Genomic DNA, 21,631 nt, shown 5'->3' on the forward strand with positions numbered 1-21,631 from the left:
AATTCAAATGCTGTCACCTCTAGAAAAAAAAAAAATGCTGTGTTTCCCTGAATCCAATCAAAGACAGACATAAAATAGAAAGAAATGCCTTTGTCATCCCTACCATCTCCATGTCCTGAGTGCCCTAATAATTATAATTTGCATTACTGATGGAAAATTTTATTATGGTTCAGACCACCATTTAAAATGGATCATTGTTACCAGATATAAACCCTTGCCTGGACCAATCTTTTGATATAAAGGTTCCTGCACATTCATAAGTAGTTCAGAGTTGGAATTCAAAAATTTCCCTTGCATTATATTTAATTTAGTCAATACAAAAAAAAGTTATTCAGAGCATGATGTAGGCTTATTTTAAAAATAATAAAAATTTTTGAAAAATGAAAATATACAGGCCAGGCCTGGTGGTTCGCTCCTGTAATCCCAGCACTTTGGGAGGCCGAGGCAGGCAGATCACTTGAGGTTAGGAGTTCAAGACCAGCCTGGCCAACATGATGAAATCCTGTCTCTACTGAAAATACAAAAATAAGCTGAGCATGGTGGTGGGTGCCTGTAATCCCAGCTCCTCAGGAGGCTGAGGCAGGAAAATCACTTGAACCTGGGAGGTGGAGGTTGCAGTGAGCCGAGATCACACCACTGCACTCCAGCCTAGGCGACAGAGTGAAACTCCGTCGGGAGAAAAAAAAGAAAACAAACAAATGAACAAAAAAGTTATATGGACAAACTAACAAAATGTTTCATGGACAGGCTTAAAAGAAACACAGAAACTAAAACTCCAGAATTGCATCAATGTTTTTTGTTTGTTTTTGAGATGGGGAGTCTCACTCTCTCACTCTTCTGGCCCAGGCTAGAGTGCAGTGGCATGATCTCAGCTCACTGCAACCTCGCCTCCCAGGTTCAAGCGATTCTCCTGCCTCAGTCTCCCAAGTAGCTGTGATTACAGGCACCCGCCACCACGCCCAGCTCATTTTTGTATTTTTGGTAGACATAGGGTTTCATTATGTTGGCCAGGCTGGTCTCGAACTCCTGACCTCAGGTGATCCACCCGCCTTGGCCTCCCAAAGTGGTGGGTTGCAGGTGTCAGCCACCGCGCCCGGCCTGTATCAATGTTTTTAGTGAAGTCTCCAAACGCGAAGGGGGATTCTGAAGAAAAAGGAACTAGGAAGTGAGTTCCACTACAGTGAATACACACTGCAAATAAAATGTGCTGTAAACTGCTTGATGTTTATTTCACACTAAGTATACAAAGAACTGTACTGTGTGAACTTTAAAAAAAAAGTACATCTCAAGATTTTCTTGGATCTAGATCATGCTTAATTTATAACCCTGAATAAATTCTGCTGGAAGACCAAGCAAGTTGACTCAATGGTACTGTTTGCAAGTTCACTGCTTTCACACAGTAATGTGCATCTGACACAGTGGGTTGTCCCTCCTCCCCTTCCTGGCTACCAGTGCCCCCATCACCAGCCACTCTCCAGATCCTCACTTTCACAGCCTCTCTTGCAGCTAAGAGTGGCCAAGTGACAGGTTCAGACCAGGTTGCCCAAAGGGGAAGTTAGCCAAGGGCCTTCGGGGAAGGGCTGTCATTCCTAAGGGAAGGAAAACCTCATAGCAGTCCTCCAGCCCTGGCCACACTCCAATGTGACAATTCAGTGGTGGGAGGCCCCCTGTAACCAAAGGGGAAACCAACAGTCTAGAAGCCGACCTGCAGTCTAGAAGCCAATAGTCTAGAAGTCAACCTCCTGGAGCTGCAGAAAGAACCGATGGTGAAATGTCTGCTTCTAGACTTAATGATATGTTGAGATATCCTTCTTGGCTAAGCCACTTTTACTCGGGAGGTCTTTACTGGACCTGAAATCTCCCAAACTAATGTACAATGCATGCCATAATAAGAGCTTCAATATCTGGCAAATATTCCCATGTGAATGAGAAAAAATCAATTATTGATTTTTAAAACAAATTTTAGAATAATTATCAACTTAAATAATGGCAGTGAGGTCACCGTATTCCAAAGCAGCAGCTGCATGTAACGTGAGCATGGGCCTGCCAGCCAGTGGCACAGATGGGCCTGTTATCTCCACCCATGTGCACCTTGGCCTGGTGACAGCAGACACAGCAAAGAGTACTTCCTTCCAACAGGATCTCTTTCCTGGCAGTGAAGAGAACAGAAGCAGCAGCACTTCAGTTGAGTCTCATGTTAATAAGGAAGAATATAAAAATAATTTCACCTGTTTAAATCTAGCAGAGATTGATGAGGTCAGTTCACCTCTACCTCCCTTTCCATTTATGGACTGGAAGACTCAAGACATAACCCTTTGAAAGACAGATTTTTAAAACACCAAGATGCCCCAATATTACCGTTAGAGGTTTTTTTGTTGTTATTGTGGGTTTTGTCTTTTTTGTTTCTTTTTTTATTGAGACAGGGTCTCATTCTGTCACCCAACCTGGAGTACAGGCATGATCATGGCTCACTACAGCCTCAAACTCATGGATTCGAGCAATCCTCCCACCTCAGTCCCTCAAGTAGCTGGGACTACAGGTGCGTGCTACAGGCCTGACTAATTTTTTTTGTTTTTTTGTTTTTTGTTTTTTGAGACAGAGTCTTGCTGTGTTGCCCAGGTTGGAGTGCAGTGGCGAAATCTCAGCTCACTGCAACCTCCGCCTCCCTGGTTCAAGCAATTCTCTTGCCTCAGTCTCCCAAGTAGCTGGGATTACAGGCACCCACCACCACGTCCAGCTAATTTTTGTATTTTTAGTAGAAAGAAGGATTCACCATGTTAGCCAGGCTGGTCTCGAACTCCTGACCTCTAGTGATCCACCCACCTTGGCTTCCCAAAGTGCTGGGATTACAGGCGTGAACCACCATGTCCGGCCTTGTTTGTTTGTTTGTTTGTTTGTTTGTAGACTCCGGTCTTACTATGTTGCTCAGACCACTCTCAACTCCTGGACTCAAGCGATCCTTCCAACTTGGCCTCCCAAAGCACTAAGACAAGCATGAGCCACTAAGCCCAGCCAGTGATAAGAATTTTATATTCTATAGTAATATAGTACTTACCTGTTTTCTTGTGAGAAAATAATATTTGGCATTTATTTATTTATTTAGAGACAGGGTCTTACTCTGTTGCCCAGGCTGGAGTGCAGTGATGCAATCACGGCTCACTGCAGTCCCAACCTCCAAAACTCAAGTGATCCTCCCACCTCAGCCTCAGGTGTAGCTGGGACTACAGGCACATGCCACCGCACCCGGCTAATGTTCGTATTTTTTGTAGAGACGGGGTTTTGCTATGTTGCCCAGGCTGGTCTCAAACTCCTAAACTCAAGGGATCTGCCTGCCTCAGCCTCCTAAAGGGCTGGGATTACAGGAATGAGTCACTGTATCTGGCCAATATTTGGCATTTTATAACACCTGAGAAACTGTATTACTTACTAACGAGTTCTTCATTTAATCTTTGGAACATATCATTCTGTTCGTATATGCTAGGCCCTCTCTTCCATCCAGATTCTTATATGGGATTTTTATAGACGGTAATCCACTGGAACATGATTTCCCCAAAGTTTCTTAAATTTGTTACAGACAATATTGATAGTCCCCTATCTAACTCGGTAGCCAACGTTTTGTAAAAGCTTCCCTCCTCTGAGGTAGATTCCTGATTCCAACTGTTTCTATTATTTGCTTACAGGCCATTCAGTAACGAGCCATCTGTTCAGAAATCCCTTTAGAAACTTCCCTACATTATTTATGTCACTACGAAAGCTATTTCCCCTCCCCTAAAAAACAGCTGCTTTACATACAATGAAAATATCATTATTTAGCCATCGAAGTTGATTGTAGGTTCTGATTACTCCTAGGTAACCCATCATTACCTTTTATACACTAATTGGCTACAGAAGCCTCTCCCTTCTCCTCTGAAAGACTATCAAGTAGCCATTTAATTTAATAGTAGATGTAAAATGCTATTCTTACATTCTCTCAATTAAAAGTACATTTGGCCGGGCGCGGTGGCTCAAGCCTGTAATCCCAGCACTTTGGGAGGCCGAGATGGGCGGATCACGAGGTCAGGAGATCGAGACCATCCTGGCTAACACGGTGAAACCCCGTCTCTACTAAGAAATACAAAAAATAGCCGGGCGAGGTGGCAGCGCCTGTAGTCCCAGCTACTCGGGAGGCTGAGGCCGGAGAATGGCGTGAACCCGGGAGGCGGAGCTTGCAGTGAGCTGAGATCCGGCCACTGCACTCCAGCCTGGGCTACAGAGCGAGACTCCGTCTCAAAAAAAAAAAAAAAAGTACATTTGTCATGACTTTTATGTAACTGGTTTTAACCTCACAAATCACTAAGATCTCCCAAATAGCTGATATGATTTTTGAAATTCTGAACCTTAGTCTGCTTATTTTCTCATGCAAACTTAATATACTTACCCAAAATTGCCACATTCCACATCATCAAACCTTTCATCTTGTCTCAAAAGAAAAAAGAAAAAAATTTAAAGCCAATTAAGAGCCAAAATCAACCATTTTCAGCTTCAATTTTCAAATGTCAGTTTGTTTTTACCCAATTCTAGCAAATTTATGTAGTGTAATTCTAAACTTCACTATTTGACATTTCCCCGTGGAAGAAAAGCAACAGAAACTTTTCACCATCTGTGTTGCTCTTGGAAACCAGCCCCTCCCATCTGTGGTGCGGGCAGTGCAGCACCCTTGCTGGTCTTTGGGGCTCTGCCTGCACTGCTGCGCTCAGATCAGCACTGGAAACTGCAGCTGATGCGCTCTGGAGACTCGCCCTCTGGAAACAAGGTGCCAACGGCAGAGATAGCGACTTTCTACATTCACCATACAAGTGGGAATTCAGATTTGCAGGAGGTGGGAAAAGAAAAAAAATTTTTAATCAAGTAAAGGTCTAGTCTGCATTTTTGAATAGCCCGTTTTCTGCTGAATCAGAAATATTTCTGAAGCCTTTGAATTCCTAATTCCTACGGACTTTAGTTTTTCCAAAACAAAAGTGGGAAGGAAGTGTTGCTTTTCAGTATAAAGAGGTTCAACTAGACCAAAACTAAAAAAAATAAAAAAATAGTGGGGTATAACTAAAGATTGGTGGATATGTCTAGAACACAGAACTTGCCAAAAACGGGGCGCTGGGGCAGGGTGCGGTCTGACAGTCTACTTGTAACATGTTTCATAATGAGGTTGCTAACTGAGCTACAGAAAGCAAGAGGAGAAAGACATAGATGCCATCAGCTCAAGCAATCTACAAATACTGCTGGTTATTTTTGTTTTATGACAAGAGTTGTTTCTGAACGGACAACCACCAACTACCACCACCACCAGCAGCGCCCCGAAAACCGGAACTGGCCTCAAATGTGCCTTTAATTGTTTTGCTCTGTCCCCACGCCCTCTGCAACTTTTGTTCTCCAACTGTACTTGTTCCGGTGTGAAACCTGGCAAATAGCAAAAATCTTGAAACAAGAACAGAGTGAGAGAACGGAGAGAAAAGGGAGGGAGGAAAGGAGAGAGAGAAGGGGAAGGGGAGAAGGGAGGAGGGAGAGAAAGAGGTGGGAGAGGGAGGGGGAGAGAGAGAGAGAGAGAGAAGAGGTGGGGAGAGAGAGAGGGAAGAAGACAGAAGAGAGGGAGGGAGGAAGAGGGAGACGGAGATGGGGAGAAGGGAGGAGGGAGGGAGGGAGGTGGTGGGGGGGGGAGAGAGAGAGAGAGAGAGAGAGAGAGAGAGAGAGAGAGAGAGAGAGAGAAACATATTCTACCACCCTCCTGGCTAACTGAAATGCTTGTTCCCGAGATTACAGTAATTACTGCCCCAGCATGAGTTCCATACAAGCGCTAAATGAAACAGCACATCAATTAAAAAATAAACACTCCATTCCAGGAGAAAGACAGCCCCCTGGGACGCCCTAACAAGCGTAAATGAACCTGCCAGGCCGCCGGCCCGGGCCGCCCGCAGCCCCCCTCCCGGCCGGTCTTAAGGTGGCTGCGGAGCCGGCGGGGACCGTGTTCGCTGGCGGTGGCCCAAGCGGCTGCTAAAAGCAGCCCGGGTCCGGCTCCGGCCTCGTGCAGAGCGCAGATACGTGTCCCGGAGTCCGCGCCAGAGCGCAGCGCCGCCTCCCACCAGAGAAAAGGAGGCTCTGGCAAAAGCCTGTGAACTTGGGATGGATGAATAGACGTCCTGAAAGAACCAAGCGAAGGCAGGGAATCCAGCCCCAGAGTTTCCAGTCTGTCCTATTTATAAGTTTCGGGGTTTGTTTTGATTTTTAAAAAGAAATGGAATGTTTTTTCCTAAGAAAGCACGGCGTCCCGGGGCTTTCTATATTTTATCTCACCTAATTATCAAAGCCCCCTTAGAGATCTGTGCTATGATCACCCAACTCTCGAGGTGGGGAAACTGAGGCTCCCCCGGGTCACGCAGCGGAGGCGGGAGAAAAGTCTCAGGCGGGCATTTGTCCCCCGCGCCCCTCGCGCGCCCAAGGCTGGGCTCCGGGGCATCTCACCTGGGCCGTCCTGGGTCCAGCTCCAGTTTAGAATGACTCCACTCCTCCCCCCCCCCACCCCCACATCTCCAAGCCTCAGAAACCATCGTTCTGAGAACCCCAAGGAGGACACCCGTTCCCGGGTCTTCTGCAGCGCCAAGCCCCGGCAGACCGCCCCGGCAGACCTCCCCTGCACTCGCCTGCTGCGGGACCTCCGCGCCGCCCGGAGGAGTGCGAGACCCCCGCCGCCCGCAGATCACCCGCATTCGCGGAGGGTGGCAGCAGGGGCCTGGCTGGTTTGAAACGCGGCGAAGAGGCGTGCGCTACACCAAACCCCGTCCCTGTCCCCAAGGGCAGACTCGGGGAAAGGGCACCAAGACCTCAGACGCACTCAGCGCCATGGGGACAGCCGTGGCCAACACTCTGTCTCTGCGGCCAATCCCAAGGTTACCAAAACTCTCCATCCGCAGAGAACGCGCACAGCGGTGCGGACACTCGGGGACTGCCTTAAGGAAGGCTGAGCCCTGGGAGCGCGTGGACTCCGCCCCGCCGCCCGGCGATTGGCTCGCGGGGCTGGGGGCGGAGACCGAGTCCGCGCTGTATAAATATTCATGAGCCGGCCGCGCGGCTCGAGCGGGGCTGGAGCCGGGAAGTTGGGCGAAGGGCGCTGCTCCCGCCGAGGAGGAGGCGGCGGCGGCGGCGGCGGCTGGGCGCGGGCCGCGCCACTCAGGTGTCCGCTCCGCCTTCCGGTCTGGATTTGCTCCTGGGTGTCCAGCAGGAAGGAGACTGCGTGCGCCTCGCCCGACTGCGGACGGAGCGCGGCGCTGACTTTTCCTGGTGGCGGGGGTCCGTCTGTCCAGGGGGCTGACGGACGAAGGACGGACGCCGGAGAAAGAGGGCGGCGGCCTGGGCCGAGGCGGGTCCCCAACTCCGGCGGCGGCGGTGGCGCGGCCTTGGGGGCGGGCATGAGCCCCCGGGGGCTAAGCGGTGGCCTCCAGGGCTGACCCGGCGCGGCGAACGGCCGGGCCCAGCCATCTTGACTGCGCACCGCGGCCCGAGAGGAAACTTGCAGCGCCGCCGCCCTCTGTGCCCGGCGGAGTCACCGCCGCCCAGCGCGGCGGGGAGAAGTGGTCGGGCGTGCGGAGAGGAGGCGAGCGAGCGCGGGACGATGAGCCGAAGCCCGGACGCTCTGCGCCGCGAGGGCTGAGCGCGACCTGGGGCGAGCAGAGAGGACCTTCGGACTGTGGCGCGCGCCTGCGACCGCCTTCAAATCCCAGGAGCGGCGGAAAGGAGTGCGGAAGGGCCCTGCCGAGGCTGCGGACGCGCCCCTACGAGGGGCTAGATTATCAGCAGACTCCTCTCCCGGGCGAGGCATAAGGGAGATCCCAGATCACCGGCTTTCCCCGTCTCCGGCTCTCTCGTGCCCCCTCCCCCCCGGCACCCTTCTGAGCGCCGCCTGGAGGGCGAGGGCACCGGGCCGAGGCGCACAGCATGGAGTGGGGTTACCTGTTGGAAGTGACCTCGCTGCTGGCCGCCTTAGCGCTGCTGCAGCGCTCTAGCGGCGCGGCGGCCGCCTCGGCCAAGGAGCTGGCGTGCCAAGAGATCACCGTGCCGCTGTGTAAGGGCATCGGCTACAACTACACCTACATGCCCAACCAGTTCAACCACGACACGCAGGACGAGGCGGGCCTGGAGGTGCACCAGTTTTGGCCGCTGGTGGAGATCCAGTGCTCGCCCGACCTCAAGTTCTTCCTGTGCAGCATGTACACGCCCATCTGCCTGGAGGACTACAAGAAGCCGCTGCCGCCCTGCCGCTCGGTGTGCGAGCGCGCCAAGGCCGGCTGCGCGCCGCTCATGCGTCAGTACGGCTTCGCCTGGCCCGACCGCATGCGCTGCGACCGGCTGCCCGAACAGGGCAACCCTGACACGCTGTGCATGGACTACAACCGCACCGACCTCACCACCGCCGCGCCCAGCCCCCCGCGCCGCCTGCCGCCGCCGCCGCCCGGCGAGCAGCCGCCCTCGGGCAGCGGCCACGGCCGCCCGCCGGGGGCCAGGCCCCCGCACCGCGGCGGCGGCAGGGGCGGTGGCGGCGGGGACGCGGCGGCGCCCCCAGCTCGCGGTGGCGGCGGTGGCGGGAAGGCGCGGCCCCCTGGCGGCGGCGCGGCTCCCTGCGAGCCCGGGTGCCAATGCCGCGCGCCCATGGTGAGCGTGTCCAGCGAGCGCCACCCGCTCTACAACCGCGTCAAGACAGGCCAGATCGCCAACTGCGCGCTGCCCTGCCACAACCCCTTCTTCAGCCAGGACGAGCGCGCCTTCACGGTCTTCTGGATCGGCCTGTGGTCGGTGCTCTGCTTCGTGTCCACCTTCGCTACCGTCTCCACCTTCCTCATTGACATGGAGCGCTTCAAGTACCCAGAGCGGCCCATCATCTTTCTCTCGGCCTGCTACCTCTTCGTGTCAGTGGGCTACCTAGTGCGCCTGGTGGCGGGCCACGAGAAGGTGGCGTGCAGCGGCGGCGCGCCGGGCGCGGGGGCTGCGGGCGGCGCGGGCGGCGCGGCGGCGGGCGCGGGCGCGGCGGGCGCGGGCGCGGGCGGCCCAGGCGGGCGCGGCGAGTACGAGGAGCTGGGCGCGGTGGAGCAGCACGTGCGCTATGAGACCACCGGCCCCGCGCTTTGCACCGTGGTGTTCTTGCTAGTCTACTTCTTCGGCATGGCCAGTTCCATCTGGTGGGTGATCTTGTCGCTCACGTGGTTTCTGGCGGCCGGCATGAAGTGGGGCAACGAAGCCATCGCCGGCTACTCGCAGTACTTTCACCTGGCCGCATGGCTCGTGCCCAGCGTTAAGTCCATAGCGGTGCTGGCGCTCAGCTCGGTGGACGGCGACCCAGTAGCGGGCATCTGCTACGTGGGCAACCAGAGCCTGGACAATCTGCGCGGCTTCGTGCTGGCGCCGCTGGTCATCTACCTCTTCATTGGCACCATGTTCCTGCTGGCCGGCTTCGTGTCGCTCTTCCGCATCCGCTCAGTCATCAAGCAGCAGGACGGCCCCACCAAGACGCACAAGCTGGAGAAGCTGATGATCCGCCTGGGCCTGTTCACCGTGCTCTACACCGTGCCCGCGGCAGTGGTGGTCGCCTGCCTTTTCTACGAGCAGCACAACCGCCCGCGCTGGGAGGCCACGCACAACTGCCCGTGCCTGCGGGACCTACAGCCTGACCAGGCGCGCAGGCCCGACTACGCCGTCTTCATGCTCAAGTACTTCATGTGCCTAGTGGTGGGCATCACCTCGGGCGTGTGGGTCTGGTCCGGCAAGACGCTGGAGTCCTGGCGCTCCCTGTGCACCCGCTGCTGCTGGGCCAGTAAGGGCGCCGCAGTGGGCGGGGGCGCGGGCGCCACGGCCGCTGGGGGCGGCGGCGGGCCGGGGGGCGGTGGCGGCGGGGGCCCCGGCGGCGGGGGACCGGGCGGTGGCGCGGGCTCTCTCTACAGCGACGTCAGCACCGGCCTGACGTGGCGGTCGGGCACGGCCAGCTCCGTGTCTTATCCAAAGCAGATGCCATTGTCCCAGGTCTGAGCGGAGGGGAGGCGGCGCCCAGGAGGGGTGGGAAGGGGGGCGAGGAGACCAAGTGCAGCGAAGGGACACTTGATGGGCTGAGGTTCCCACCCCTTCACAGTGTTGATTGCTATTAGCATGATAATGAACTCTTAATGGTATCCATTAGCTGGGACTTAAATGACTCACTTAGAACAAAGTACCTGGCATTGAAGCCTCCCAGACCCAGCCCCTATTCCTCCATTGATGTGCGGGGAGCTCCTCCCGCCACGAGTTAATTTCTGTTGGCTGAGGAGGGTGGACTCTGCGGCGTTTCCAGAACCCGAGGTTTGGAGCCCTCCCTGGCTGCACTTGGCTGGGTTTGCAGTCAGATACACAGATTTCACCTGGGAGAACCTCTTTTTCTCCCTCGACTCTCTTAGGTAAACTCCCACCCCTGACTTACCCTGGAGGAGGGGTGACCGCGACCTGATGGGATTGCACGGTTTGGGTATTCTTAATGACCAGGCAAATGCCTTAAGTAAACAAACAAGAAATGTCTTAATTATACACCCCAAGTAAATACGGGTTTCTTACATTAGAGGATGTATTTATATAATTATTTGTTAAATTGTAAAAAAAAAAAAAAAAGTGTAAAATATGTATATATCCAAAGATATACAGTGTGTACATGATTTTGTAAAAAGTTTAGATGCTTACCCCTGTAAGAACAGATATAAGTATTATATTTTGTCAATAAAATGACTTTTGATAAATGATTTAACCATTGCCCTCTCCCCCGCCTCTTCTGAGCTGTCACCTTTAAAATGCTTGCTAAGGACGCATGGGGAAAATGGACATTTTCTGGCTTGTCATTCTGTACACTGACCTTAGGCATGAAGAAAATTACTTGTTAAACTCTAGTTCTTAAGTTGTTAGCCAAGTAAATATCATTGTTGAACTGAAATCAAAATTGAGTTTTTGCACCTTCCCCAAAGACGGTGTTTTTCATGGGAGCTCTTTTCTGATCCAATAACAACTCTCACCTTAGTGGATGTGAATGGAACTTCTGCAAGGCAGTAATTCCCCTTAGGCCTTGTTATTTATCCTGTATGGTATCACTAAAGGTTTCAAAACCCTGCATTCATTTCTGGAGTCCGTGATTTTGAAAGCACCTGGTGTTCCAGGGAGGGAACGCATTGCTGAGGTGTAGAGGTTAATGTTTTAAACCATAGCTCACCCTTTACTGTAGAAGTCACTTGACAATCTGGTAGGGGAGTAGGCGCCCTTCAATGGATTAAACTAACGGGTTAACATCTTAATAACCTTCAGCGCTTGTGTATACCAAATGTGCTGCTTTTCCTAGAGAAAAAAGCTATTGTTCCTCTGTCAAGACTAAGCTAATTTATTTGAGCAGAAGGCTGTTGAATTAGCAGAAGAATGCTTCGGCAATTGTTGAACTTTTTACCTGTCTGCCCAGTGGCTCAGCACATCATTCCTTTAAGAGGAGCTAAATGAATAGGGTTAATCTGTAGGGAACTTGGTCTTTTGAGTTTGAAAAACTTTGATCTTTTCTCCTCTGCAAATGTGCTGTATAGTCTGAAGTTTCTTTCCCTGCTGCCTATCTCCTCTTAGTGCAGACCAATTGGCCACCGCGGAGCCTTAAAGTTCTTCCATTAAAGGGATGTGGGACTTTTACTTTAAAAAGGAGAGAGAGCGCGAGAGAGGAAGACTTGTAACAGTTAGTGAAGACCGGAGGCACAAGTGCTCAGCCTTTTAAACAGCTTTTCCCGGCATTGTTAGCCAGCCTGCAGGCAGCTAGGCATGGGTTGAAGCTTTATAGAAAAGGGCTCTGAATGCCCCACAGGTGGTCTGTGCACATAATCCCCCAATTTAAAGCGTTTTCCTTTGCTAGACAATTGCATTACAAAACTCCCTTCTTTTTCGCTCCTAATTGAACCAATGAACTATTATAAACTACAAGTTTTTCTTAAAAAAAAAAAAAAAATCGCCAGTGCCTAAATTCTATTAACTAAATTCTAGCAAGTTTTACAAACTGAACCTTTTAAGGCACCGGAAGTAAAGGCTGCTTCAGCAGACGTTTCTGTTTTGCGGATATTTTTATTCCTTATGCTTGTTATTTTCTGATAGATTAGCAATAATTTAAAAGTAATTGGTAAGATTCTGTGTTAGTACTGAAAAGATAGCCCCCAGGTCCCTTATTAAGCTGTCAATCAAGATAAGAAATGGGCAGCTACCCTGCTAATGATGGGGCATCAATCATTGTGGGATGGGAGGGGCTTTGTTCTGCACATCCTGCTAAAATGTTTGTTCTCCTTACTTTACCTAATAGGAATCTTCAGTGGTTAAAAAAATTTTTAATAGGGTGGACACTACTTTCTCGGCTGATTTTTCTCATGTAAGAGGCTTTGCAGAGGATCTCCATGGTAGCAACATTTTGCAGATCCTTTTCAGAGTCAGTATCGGTGTTAATTAAGTTAGATATGCAATTAGAACCCCTGCTTTAGCTATCATGCCAATCTTATTTTTTAAAGCCAGAGACACTGTAAAAGTGTGTTCACCTCTCCAGTAGTTTTACTCTTAAAGAATTACTATTTTGTAACTTAGGTACCAATCAGTGGCCTACATCTAACCCAGTTATAAAGTAGAATTTTGAGGGTAGGTCCCAAAGTCTTGACCACGTTTGTAGGATGGAGATAAAGCTACAAGACACAAGTTAGCATGTTGGCTTTCTAATGTAGCAGGATTTTGATTATTGACCATTTTCAACTGTGTAACAGTGAGAAAATGTCCAACTTCGAAGCTTTTTACCTTATTCTTCAGTATAGCATTATAAAATGCTATATTTCATAACTCAAGATCTATATGTGTTCAATCTAAGTGAGCTTATTTGACAGCCAAAACCCCAATTTAAATTCTGAGGACAGTTCTCAATTTAAAAAGACCTGCACCTGTAATCACTAGAGACTAATTTTAGAGAATGGTATTAAGACATAAGTGCTGGTTCTTTGCCTTTAAAGCTAAAACCTGAGTTGCATATTTGCCAATACCCAGATGGTATCTACTAAGGGAACAAAACCCCAAAATTGATTTTAGGGTAGAAGAAAGAAAGAAGAGTATCTGGCCAGTTGCATTAGACAAATGAACACCTCGGTGTGCTACACCGGTGTGTCTTTAATTACATAAAACAAGTGTTAGTTTTTGAAAATCTTGTCAAATTGGGAGAGGGGTTGATGTGTTTGCTGTGTGGCTAGAAGATCAAGGTCGAGTCTAACATGATGAAAACCATCACTAAAGCCAAAGCTCATTAAAATTGCTTGTGGGAGAAGTTACGTGAAACACTTTTCTTGCTTTATAATAAAAGCAATTTGAAAGTACCATGAAACAGAACGGGGGCAAGTGTATAAGAAAGTTTAAGGAGTAAACCATGGCACATTACAGTTTCTTAACCTGCACTGACTGCATTGCAGGTGCCTGTAATACTTCAGAGTTTGGGCAAAGAGAGTGAGATTATCTTGCCAAAAGAAAACCAGGAGCAGTTGCAGAGCACAGGATGCAATTTAAAGTGTAGGTGCAAACGTTCTGTTGAGACATAAAAAGCAAATCAGTGCAAGTGTCTATCCACTTTCCACATTTGATACTACACTGCCATCTCGTGGTAGTACAGGGTCCCAGAACCAAGAAGTTAGGGAGGTTCCGTCATTCAATTCATTCATTCAAAAATAGCACACGGAGAGCCAGCCCAGGCACAGGCACAGCCTCTGCCCAGAGGACCTGCAAATATTTTGTATTCATAATTTTGAATCCTTTCTCTGAAGCGCTCCAAAATTGCATCAGTGCACACTGAAGTTTAAGGCCCCACAAGACATCCCCACCATGCAGTGATACTACTTTTATTAACTTCAATTGCATTAAGTCCTGCATATAACCATTATGCTAAAAATATAATTAAGCTGTGTTAAATTCCAAGAGTATATCTTTTTTTAAATTAGCTTCTGAGTTACTTTTATTTAAAGAATGAAATGCTCGCCAAAGTTCCACCATATCGAAGCTTTCATGGAAGAAAGAATGAATAATAAAGAGTATTTTGAGGTGGGATGTGGTTGGCTTAATTAAATGTGCCGCTTTACAATTTCTCATGTAGAGGTCAACCTCTGAGACCAGGAGACGCCCGTCAGTGCTGTACGTGAGTGCTGTTAGGGTGGGCAAGACGCAGGCCATCCCTCATTTTACCTAGCCGGGTGTTCACAGAAACACACCAAGGAGTAGAAACTTCTCTGGAAAACAAGATCGGTGAGCATCTGCATTGGAACACTGGAGCCCTGGGGAAGGAAGATGACATAGCACCGAGATGTGAGAAGAGCAGGACCTTAAAGAAGGATGAGCAGGGCCAGGAGCGGTGGCTCACGCCTGTAATCCCAGCACTTTGGGAGGCCAAGGCAGGCGGATCACCTGAGGTCAGGAGTTTGAGACCAGCCCGGCTAGCATGGTGAAACCCTATCTCTACTAAAAATACAAAAATTAGCTGGGCGTGGTGGCTGGCACCTGTAATCCCAGCTACTCAGGAGGCTGAGGCAGGAGAATCGCTTGAACCTGGGAGGCAGAGGCTGCAGTGAGCCGAGATCAGGGCACTGCACTCCAGCCTGGGTGACAGAGCAAGACTTTGCCAAAAAAAAAAAAAAAGAAGGATGAGCAGAGAAACGAGGTTTCTGAGGACTGGAATGTCTAGTGGAGATGGGAGGGAAGGAGGAGACTGTGGCCAAGGACCACATAAGATCTTGGAGGACTTGTAGAGTAAAGAGGCCCCAGGGGCAAGAATCTTGCTGCCCATGAACAAGGAGCAGGGGCAAGAACCTGCAGCATTGTGGAAATGTGGAATCTCATATCTCTCTTACTGGATCAGAAACTGCATTTTAACAAGATCCCCAAGCTTCACAGGCACAAAGGGTAGGAAGGTCTAGCCCACCGTCCCACATTTCACTGGTTAGAAAACAAGCCCAAAACAACTGTGCTCACTGAACATCACACAGTCAGGAGCACAGCTGGGCCTAGAAGCCACCAAGCCTACTTGTCACTCCTGTCTCTGTAGATCTTTTCCAGCTGTCCCACTCTTCTGTGTAAACCTCTGAGGCCACCACAAGGAGAATTCAGGCTGGGCATGGTGGCTCACACCTGTAATCCCAACACTTTGGGAGGCTGAGATAGGAGGATCACTAGAGGCCAGGAGTTCAAGACCAGCTTAGGAAATATAATGAGACTCCATCTCTATAAAAAATAAAAAGCCAGGTGTGGGAATGCATGCCTGTAGTCCCTTGGGAGGCTGAGACAGGAGGATCACTTGAGTCTAAGAGTTCAAGCCTGCAGTAAGCTATGAACATGCCACTGCACTCCAGCGTGAGCAATAGAGAAAGAGTCTATCCCAAAAAAAAAAAAAAAAAAATGCATTCTTAGCTGATACAGCAACTTACCAGGGCTGTGTTTACCTGTTTACAGTATCATAGCAGAGTTTTCCCATGGTTTGGTGGTGGCCTATACAGGACATGTGAACGCCCAGCCTTCAGAGGTGAGAGGAGCACTGTGGAAAGGCTTGACTCTTGGGACCCTGGCCAGCTTAGGCCAGCTCACCTGCTTTTTGCCTTCTACGGCCACAATGTTCCAATAGATTCCATATTTAAGAGTCTATGTTCTGGCTTAGTGAGAAGGCACAGTGACTGGGAGTGATATGGTTTGGTTCTGTGTCCCCACCCTAATCTCATTTTGAATTGTAATCCCCACGTGTCAAGGGAGGAAACTAGTGGGAGGTGACTGGATCATGGGGACGGATTCCCCCCACTTGATGTTCCAATAGTGAGTGAGTTTTCAAGTGGTCTTGTTGTTTGATAAGTGTTTCTCTCTTGCTCGCTCTCCTGCGACCGTGTAAGATGTGCCTGCTTCCCCTTCACCTTCCACCATGATCGTAAGTTTCCTGAGGCTTCCCCAGCTAAGTGGAGCTATGAGTCAATTACACCTCTTTCCTTTATCAATGACCCAGTCTCAGGGAGTATCTTTAAAGCAGTGTGAGAGCAGACTAATGGAGGGAGGGAGGGAGGAAGGGAGGATGGACTTCTGTTACTGATCCAGGAGGAGAAACAGCAGAACCACTGTGCAGTGAAGGCCAGCGCAGGGATCAGGGACAGAGAAGGGCTTAGGGAAACCAAGAGAGTGTCCCAGAAATCTCGGCAATGACAGAGCAACATAAGGAAGAGCTTGGTTGGCCCAGCAGACTCACGCCACAGGCTGTGCCAGGGAGGGGACCAAGAACATGGGTGGCACCTGAAAAGGTCAACCAGTAGCCAGAGAAAGGTGGCAGAAGGAAAGAATTACCCCAGGGCAAAAGGCAAAGTTAGGATCATTGTTAGCGAAACAACCCAAGGTGGATAGGTGGATAGCTTTTCCGAGTCTGGAGGCACAGCCATTCTTCACAGGTGACAAACGCATGCTTTTATAGCACCATGTTTGTCATGCAGGTGAATCATACACTGATTGAAATTAGAAAACCAATTTCTAACATTTTCCCCCCAGCGAGCCCATTTTTAACTAACTAGCACTCCAGCAGTAGTTCTCACCCCGCTTACATGTTAGAGGCACTTGAGGTGGGTTTTTTTTTAAATCATTACCAATGCCCCAGTTGCACCCCAGACCAATAGAATCAGAATTTTGGTGGGTGCCAGCTGAGAATTCAAAGTTTTGTAAAACTTCCCCAGGCAATTCCCATGTGCAGCCAGAGTTGAAAACCAGTGAATGTAATTGAATGCAGTATTATCATCTAAAATGAAATATATAGAGATGGATATAGATCTAGATATATAGATGTATTTATAGATATATAGATCTGTAGACATATAGATCTATATAGATCTATAGAAATTAGCTAAGCTAACTAGCTATTGTCATCTAACTTGACTACTTTAAAAGAAAGCAGTTATTTTTAATTTTTGTCACCGTGAGAGGTATTTGGGAGATGACAGGAGTGCCCTCACCTGGCCCCAAGAAAGAACTTCTCACTACACGGTTTTTGATAACTGCTTTTTCGCCTATAAGGAAATAACAAAGAATTGTGCACATAGGGTATGATTCTATTAAACTAGAAATTAAACCCAACCTGTGAAGTTAGGAGGAATCAATAAGGTGGATGTGTTAGTTAGTAAAGATATTCAAATATTATCTTCCAACCAAAAGGACACCTGCACTCATATGCTTATTGCAGCACTATTCACAATAACAAAGACGTAGAATCAACCTAGGTGCCCATCAACAGTGAATTGGATTTTTAAAATGTGGTATGCTATACATCATAGAATACTATGCAGCCATAAAAAAGATGGAAATCATGTCCTTTGCAGCAACATGACACTAGAGGCCATTATCCTAAGTGAATTAACACAGGAACAGAAAATCAAATACCACATGTTCTCACTTCTAAGGGGGAACTACACATTGACCACATATGGACATAAAGATGGGAATTATAGACACTGGGACTCCAGAAGATGGGAGGTAAAAAGGAAGGCAAGGTGAAAAGCTTTTTTTATTGGGAATTATGTTCACTATTTGGGCAGTGGGTTCAGTAGAAGCTTAAACCTCAGTATCACACAATATATCCATGTAACAAACCAGCACATGTATTCCCTGAATTTAAAAAACATAAAATAAAATAAAATGTTCTCTTCTTGTTCAGTAGATGTTTCTGTATTGAGACCAACTCAGATAGAAATGAAAGTTCAGTCTGCAGTGACCAAAGAAAGGCCTGACTGTCTAAGACCTGGTGCAGGGTGGTATTGTAGACCCACTGTTGGTCAAGCCAGGATTCAAGGGGAATCCTGAATGCGTGTCAATACGTGTGTCTTCACCTCACCTCTTTAAAAGGAACCTGATAGTACCTTACTCATGCTGGCACATTGCTAAAGTTGTAGAATTATAGGATAGCATTCATTTGGTGCAGAAATCTGCTGTGTGTCTGGGTACAATACAAGAAGTTATGAGACCTTAACTGAAGCCCTAGAAAGTGAAATCCACTTTCCCAAGTAAGTGCAGAGGTTTTCCTGACTCTGGGTGATGTGTATGATGTTAGAGCTTCACTGCTACATTCATCATTATTCTGTAAGAAAAAGCCTAAATAGAGGGTCATAGGTTAAACCCACAACAGGGATGCAAACTTTGCACAATATCATCAAAAAACATCTCTTGGCCATACTCAGTGTGAACCAAAAAGAAGCTAATAACTTAATCATTCTGGAAAATATCTCTTAATGAACACCATCTTAACTTAATTAACTTAGAAAAATCTCCAGGAAGTTGCAGAAAGCCAGTAACAATGAGGGATTAAGAGCAGACTCAACCCCACTGCCTGGCTCTTTTAGTGAATGATCTTTGGCAAGTTACTCAGCCTCTGTTTCCCTCAGTTTCCTCCTCTCTGTGAAATGGAAATAAGAACAGCATCCATTTTATAGAGTTGTTGTAAGGATTAACTTCTGGTACAGATAAAATGCAAAGAACAGTGCCTGCCTGGATGAGTAAGTGCCAGGTGCCATCAATAAAGAATTTGTTTTATCAGCCTAGGAATGGTGGCTCACACTTGTAATCCTAGCACTTTGGAAGGCTGAGGCAGGTGAATCACTTGAGGCCAGGAGTTCAAGACCAGCCTGGCCAATATGGTGAAACCCTGTCTCCACTATAAAAAAACACAAAAATTAGCTGGGCGTGGTGGTACATGTCTGTAATCCCAACTACTTGGGAGGATGAGGCAGGAGGCAGAGGTTGCAGTGAGCTGAGATGGTGCCACTGCACTCCAGCCTGGGCGATAGAGTGAGACTCATCTCAAAAACAGAAAAAAAAATTTTTTTTGTTTTATTGTATTAAATAAAAATGTGTCCATGTGCATTTTTGTTTTGTTTATTTAATTTTTATTGTGATTTAAAAAAACACATAGGCCAGGCACGGTGGCTCACACCTGTTATCCCAGCACTTTGGGAGGCCGAGGCAGGCGGATCACCTGAGGTCAGGAGTTCAAGACCAGCCTGGCCAACATATTGAAACCCTGTCTCTACTGAAAATACAAAAATTAACCAGGCATGGTGGCAGGTGCCTGCTACTTGGGCCAGCTACTTAGGAGGCTGAGACAGGAGAATCGCTTGAACCCAGGAGGTTACAGTGAGCCGAGATTGTGCCACTGTACTCCAGCCTGGGTAACAGGAGCAAAACTCCATCTCAAAAAAAAAAAAAACAAAAACACATAAACTTTATTTACTATCTTAACCATTTGTAAGTATATAGTTCTGTAGCGCTAAGTGTATTTTTACATTGTGGTGAAATAGATCACCAGAACTTTTTCATCTTGCAAAACTGAAACTCCATACCCATTAAACAATTACTCCCTTCCCCTCACCCCCAACTCTTGAAAACCACCATTCTGCTTCCTGTTTCTATGAATTTGACTACAATAGGCACCTTGTATAAGTGGAATCAGACAGTATTTGTCTTTTTGTGACCAGCTTATTTCACTTAACATAATTTGCTCAAGGTTCATCCGTGTTGTAGCATGGGACAGAACTTCCTTCCTTTTGTAAGGCTGAACAATGTTCCATTGTATGTGCATACCACATTTTACTTATCCTGTCATCCATGGATGGACATTCGAGTTGCTTCCACCTCTTGGGCATTGCAAGTAGTGCTGCTACGAACATGGCTGTGCAAATCTCTCTTCAAAGACCCTGCTTTCAATTCTTTTGGATATATACCCAGAAGTGGGATTCCTGGACCATATGATAGTTCTATTTTTAACTTTTTGAGGAACCACCAGGCTGCTAATTATTATGTTGGTCCATTCATTCGTTCATCTAACCATCCACCCACCCATTGATCCATGCATTCTTTACCCATTTATGCTCCTTAATTTCTATATCAATCAGAATAAGTTAGGTTTTGCTGCAATAACAAACAATTCCAAAATCTCAGAGGCTTAACACAACAAAAAGTAATTTATGACTTTACATATGTCCAGTGCATGTCAGTGAAGAGATTCTCTTCACCCTGGGCATTCAAAGATCCAATTTGACTAAAGTTTAATCTTGGCATGTGTTTCTGTAATCCTTGCATCAGTGGGGAAGGAATATATCAATTCGTGCACTGAATCTTAAAGAATCTGCCTGGAAAAGGCGCACATCATACCTACATGTGTCATTGGCCAAAGTCCTACATATGTCATTGCCAAAGGAAGTTGTATAGGCATATGGCACCCCAAATGGTGCAGGAAACTAATCCTACCACTTGCCCAGAAAAAGAAAAACTGGAAGTATTTGTTAAATGGCAATAATGATTTCCATAGTTCTCCACACTAATACAGTCACATGTCCCCTCTCTCTCTCTGTCATAGTTACCTCTGCCTTCTACTGAAGGTAGTAAAGTAAAAATAAAAAGAACTAACGAAGGTCAAAATGCTGCACTCTTGCCCTTGTGTTTTATGAACCTGAAATCTTGTTAACTTTTCTGAACCTGATTTTCTGCATCTATGAAATGAGGCTAATAATTATGGGTCTGCCCTTCTCACATGAGTCTTCTAAGAAACAAATGACATGATTGAAATAAAAACAGTACATTTTAAACCTCTAGTTACAGGCCAAGTGTGATGGCCCAACCCTATAATCCCAACAATTTGAGAGGCTGAGGCAGGCAGATCACCTGAGCCCAGGAGTTTGAAACCAGCCTAGGCAATGTGGCAAAACCCCATCTCTAACAATAATAATAGTAATAATAATAATAATACACAAATTAGTTCATTGTCATGGCGCATGCCAGTAGTCCCAACTACTTGGGAGGATGAGGTGGGAGGATCACCTGAGTCTAGAAGGTCAAGACTGCAGTGAGCCGAGATCACACCAGGCTGCACTCCAGTCTGGGTGACAAAGAGAGATCCTGTCTCAAAAAATAAATAGATAAATCTTGAATTATTATGTTGGTCCATTCATTCATTCACCTATCATCAATATTGTTCAAGATATTATACTTTTCAATGAGATGTGTGTGACTTCCAAAGTAGTCAAAACGGTTAAATATAGGTGCTTTAACCTACTCAAAAAATAAAATTCATCTGTCTTTAAATTTGTGCTGTTCAAAAAACTCATTCATTCGATACATATTCGTTGAACAAACTACTTTGCCCAAAGAACTGGGAATTATTTTCAGTGTCTCCATTGACTACCATAATGCGGGGGTGGGGGAACTTTAGGAGGACCATACTCAGCTGTAGACACTTCTTTGTATGAAACTAACTGATTCATGGAGAAAATGAACATACGTAAAACTGAACAGTGAGAAAAGAAAAGCAAGAAAGAACAGAGAAGAAAGATTATAAGAAGAAAAGTTCAGACCGGCCAGGCGCGGTGGCTCACGCCTGTAATCCCAACACTTTGGGAGGCCAAGACAGGAGGATTGCTTGAGCCCAGGAGTTTGAGAACCGCCTGGGCAACAAAGGGAGACCCTACCTCTACAAAAAAATCAAAAAAAATTAGCTGAATGTGGTGGTGTGTGCCTGTGGTCCCAGCTACTCAGGAGGTTGAGGTAGAAAGATTGC

General features: G+C 47.7%; 1 protein-coding gene across 1 annotated transcript; it reads left to right on the plus strand.

Moving 5' to 3' along the window:
* The first annotated feature begins 7,101 nt into the window (after positions 1 to 7,101).
* On the plus strand, positions 7,102 to 10,975 carry LOC105495957 (frizzled class receptor 8). The gene has a single exon (XM_011765878.3). It carries the CDS (start codon positions 7,963 to 7,965, stop codon positions 10,042 to 10,044), a length of 2,082 nt encoding a protein of 693 aa, XP_011764180.2. The 5' UTR covers positions 7,102 to 7,962; the 3' UTR covers positions 10,045 to 10,975.
* Positions 10,976 to 21,631: the final 10,656 nt, after the last annotated feature.

Source organism: Macaca nemestrina, chromosome 9 (assembly GCF_043159975.1).
Source record: "Macaca nemestrina isolate mMacNem1 chromosome 9, mMacNem.hap1, whole genome shotgun sequence".
Lineage (NCBI taxonomy): Eukaryota > Metazoa > Chordata > Mammalia > Primates > Cercopithecidae > Macaca > Macaca nemestrina.

Coding starts and splice junctions, on each gene's coding strand:
- LOC105495957 (XM_011765878.3), top strand. CDS start 7,963: ATGGAGTGGGGTTACCTGTTGGAAGTGACCTCGCTGCTGGCCGCCTTA.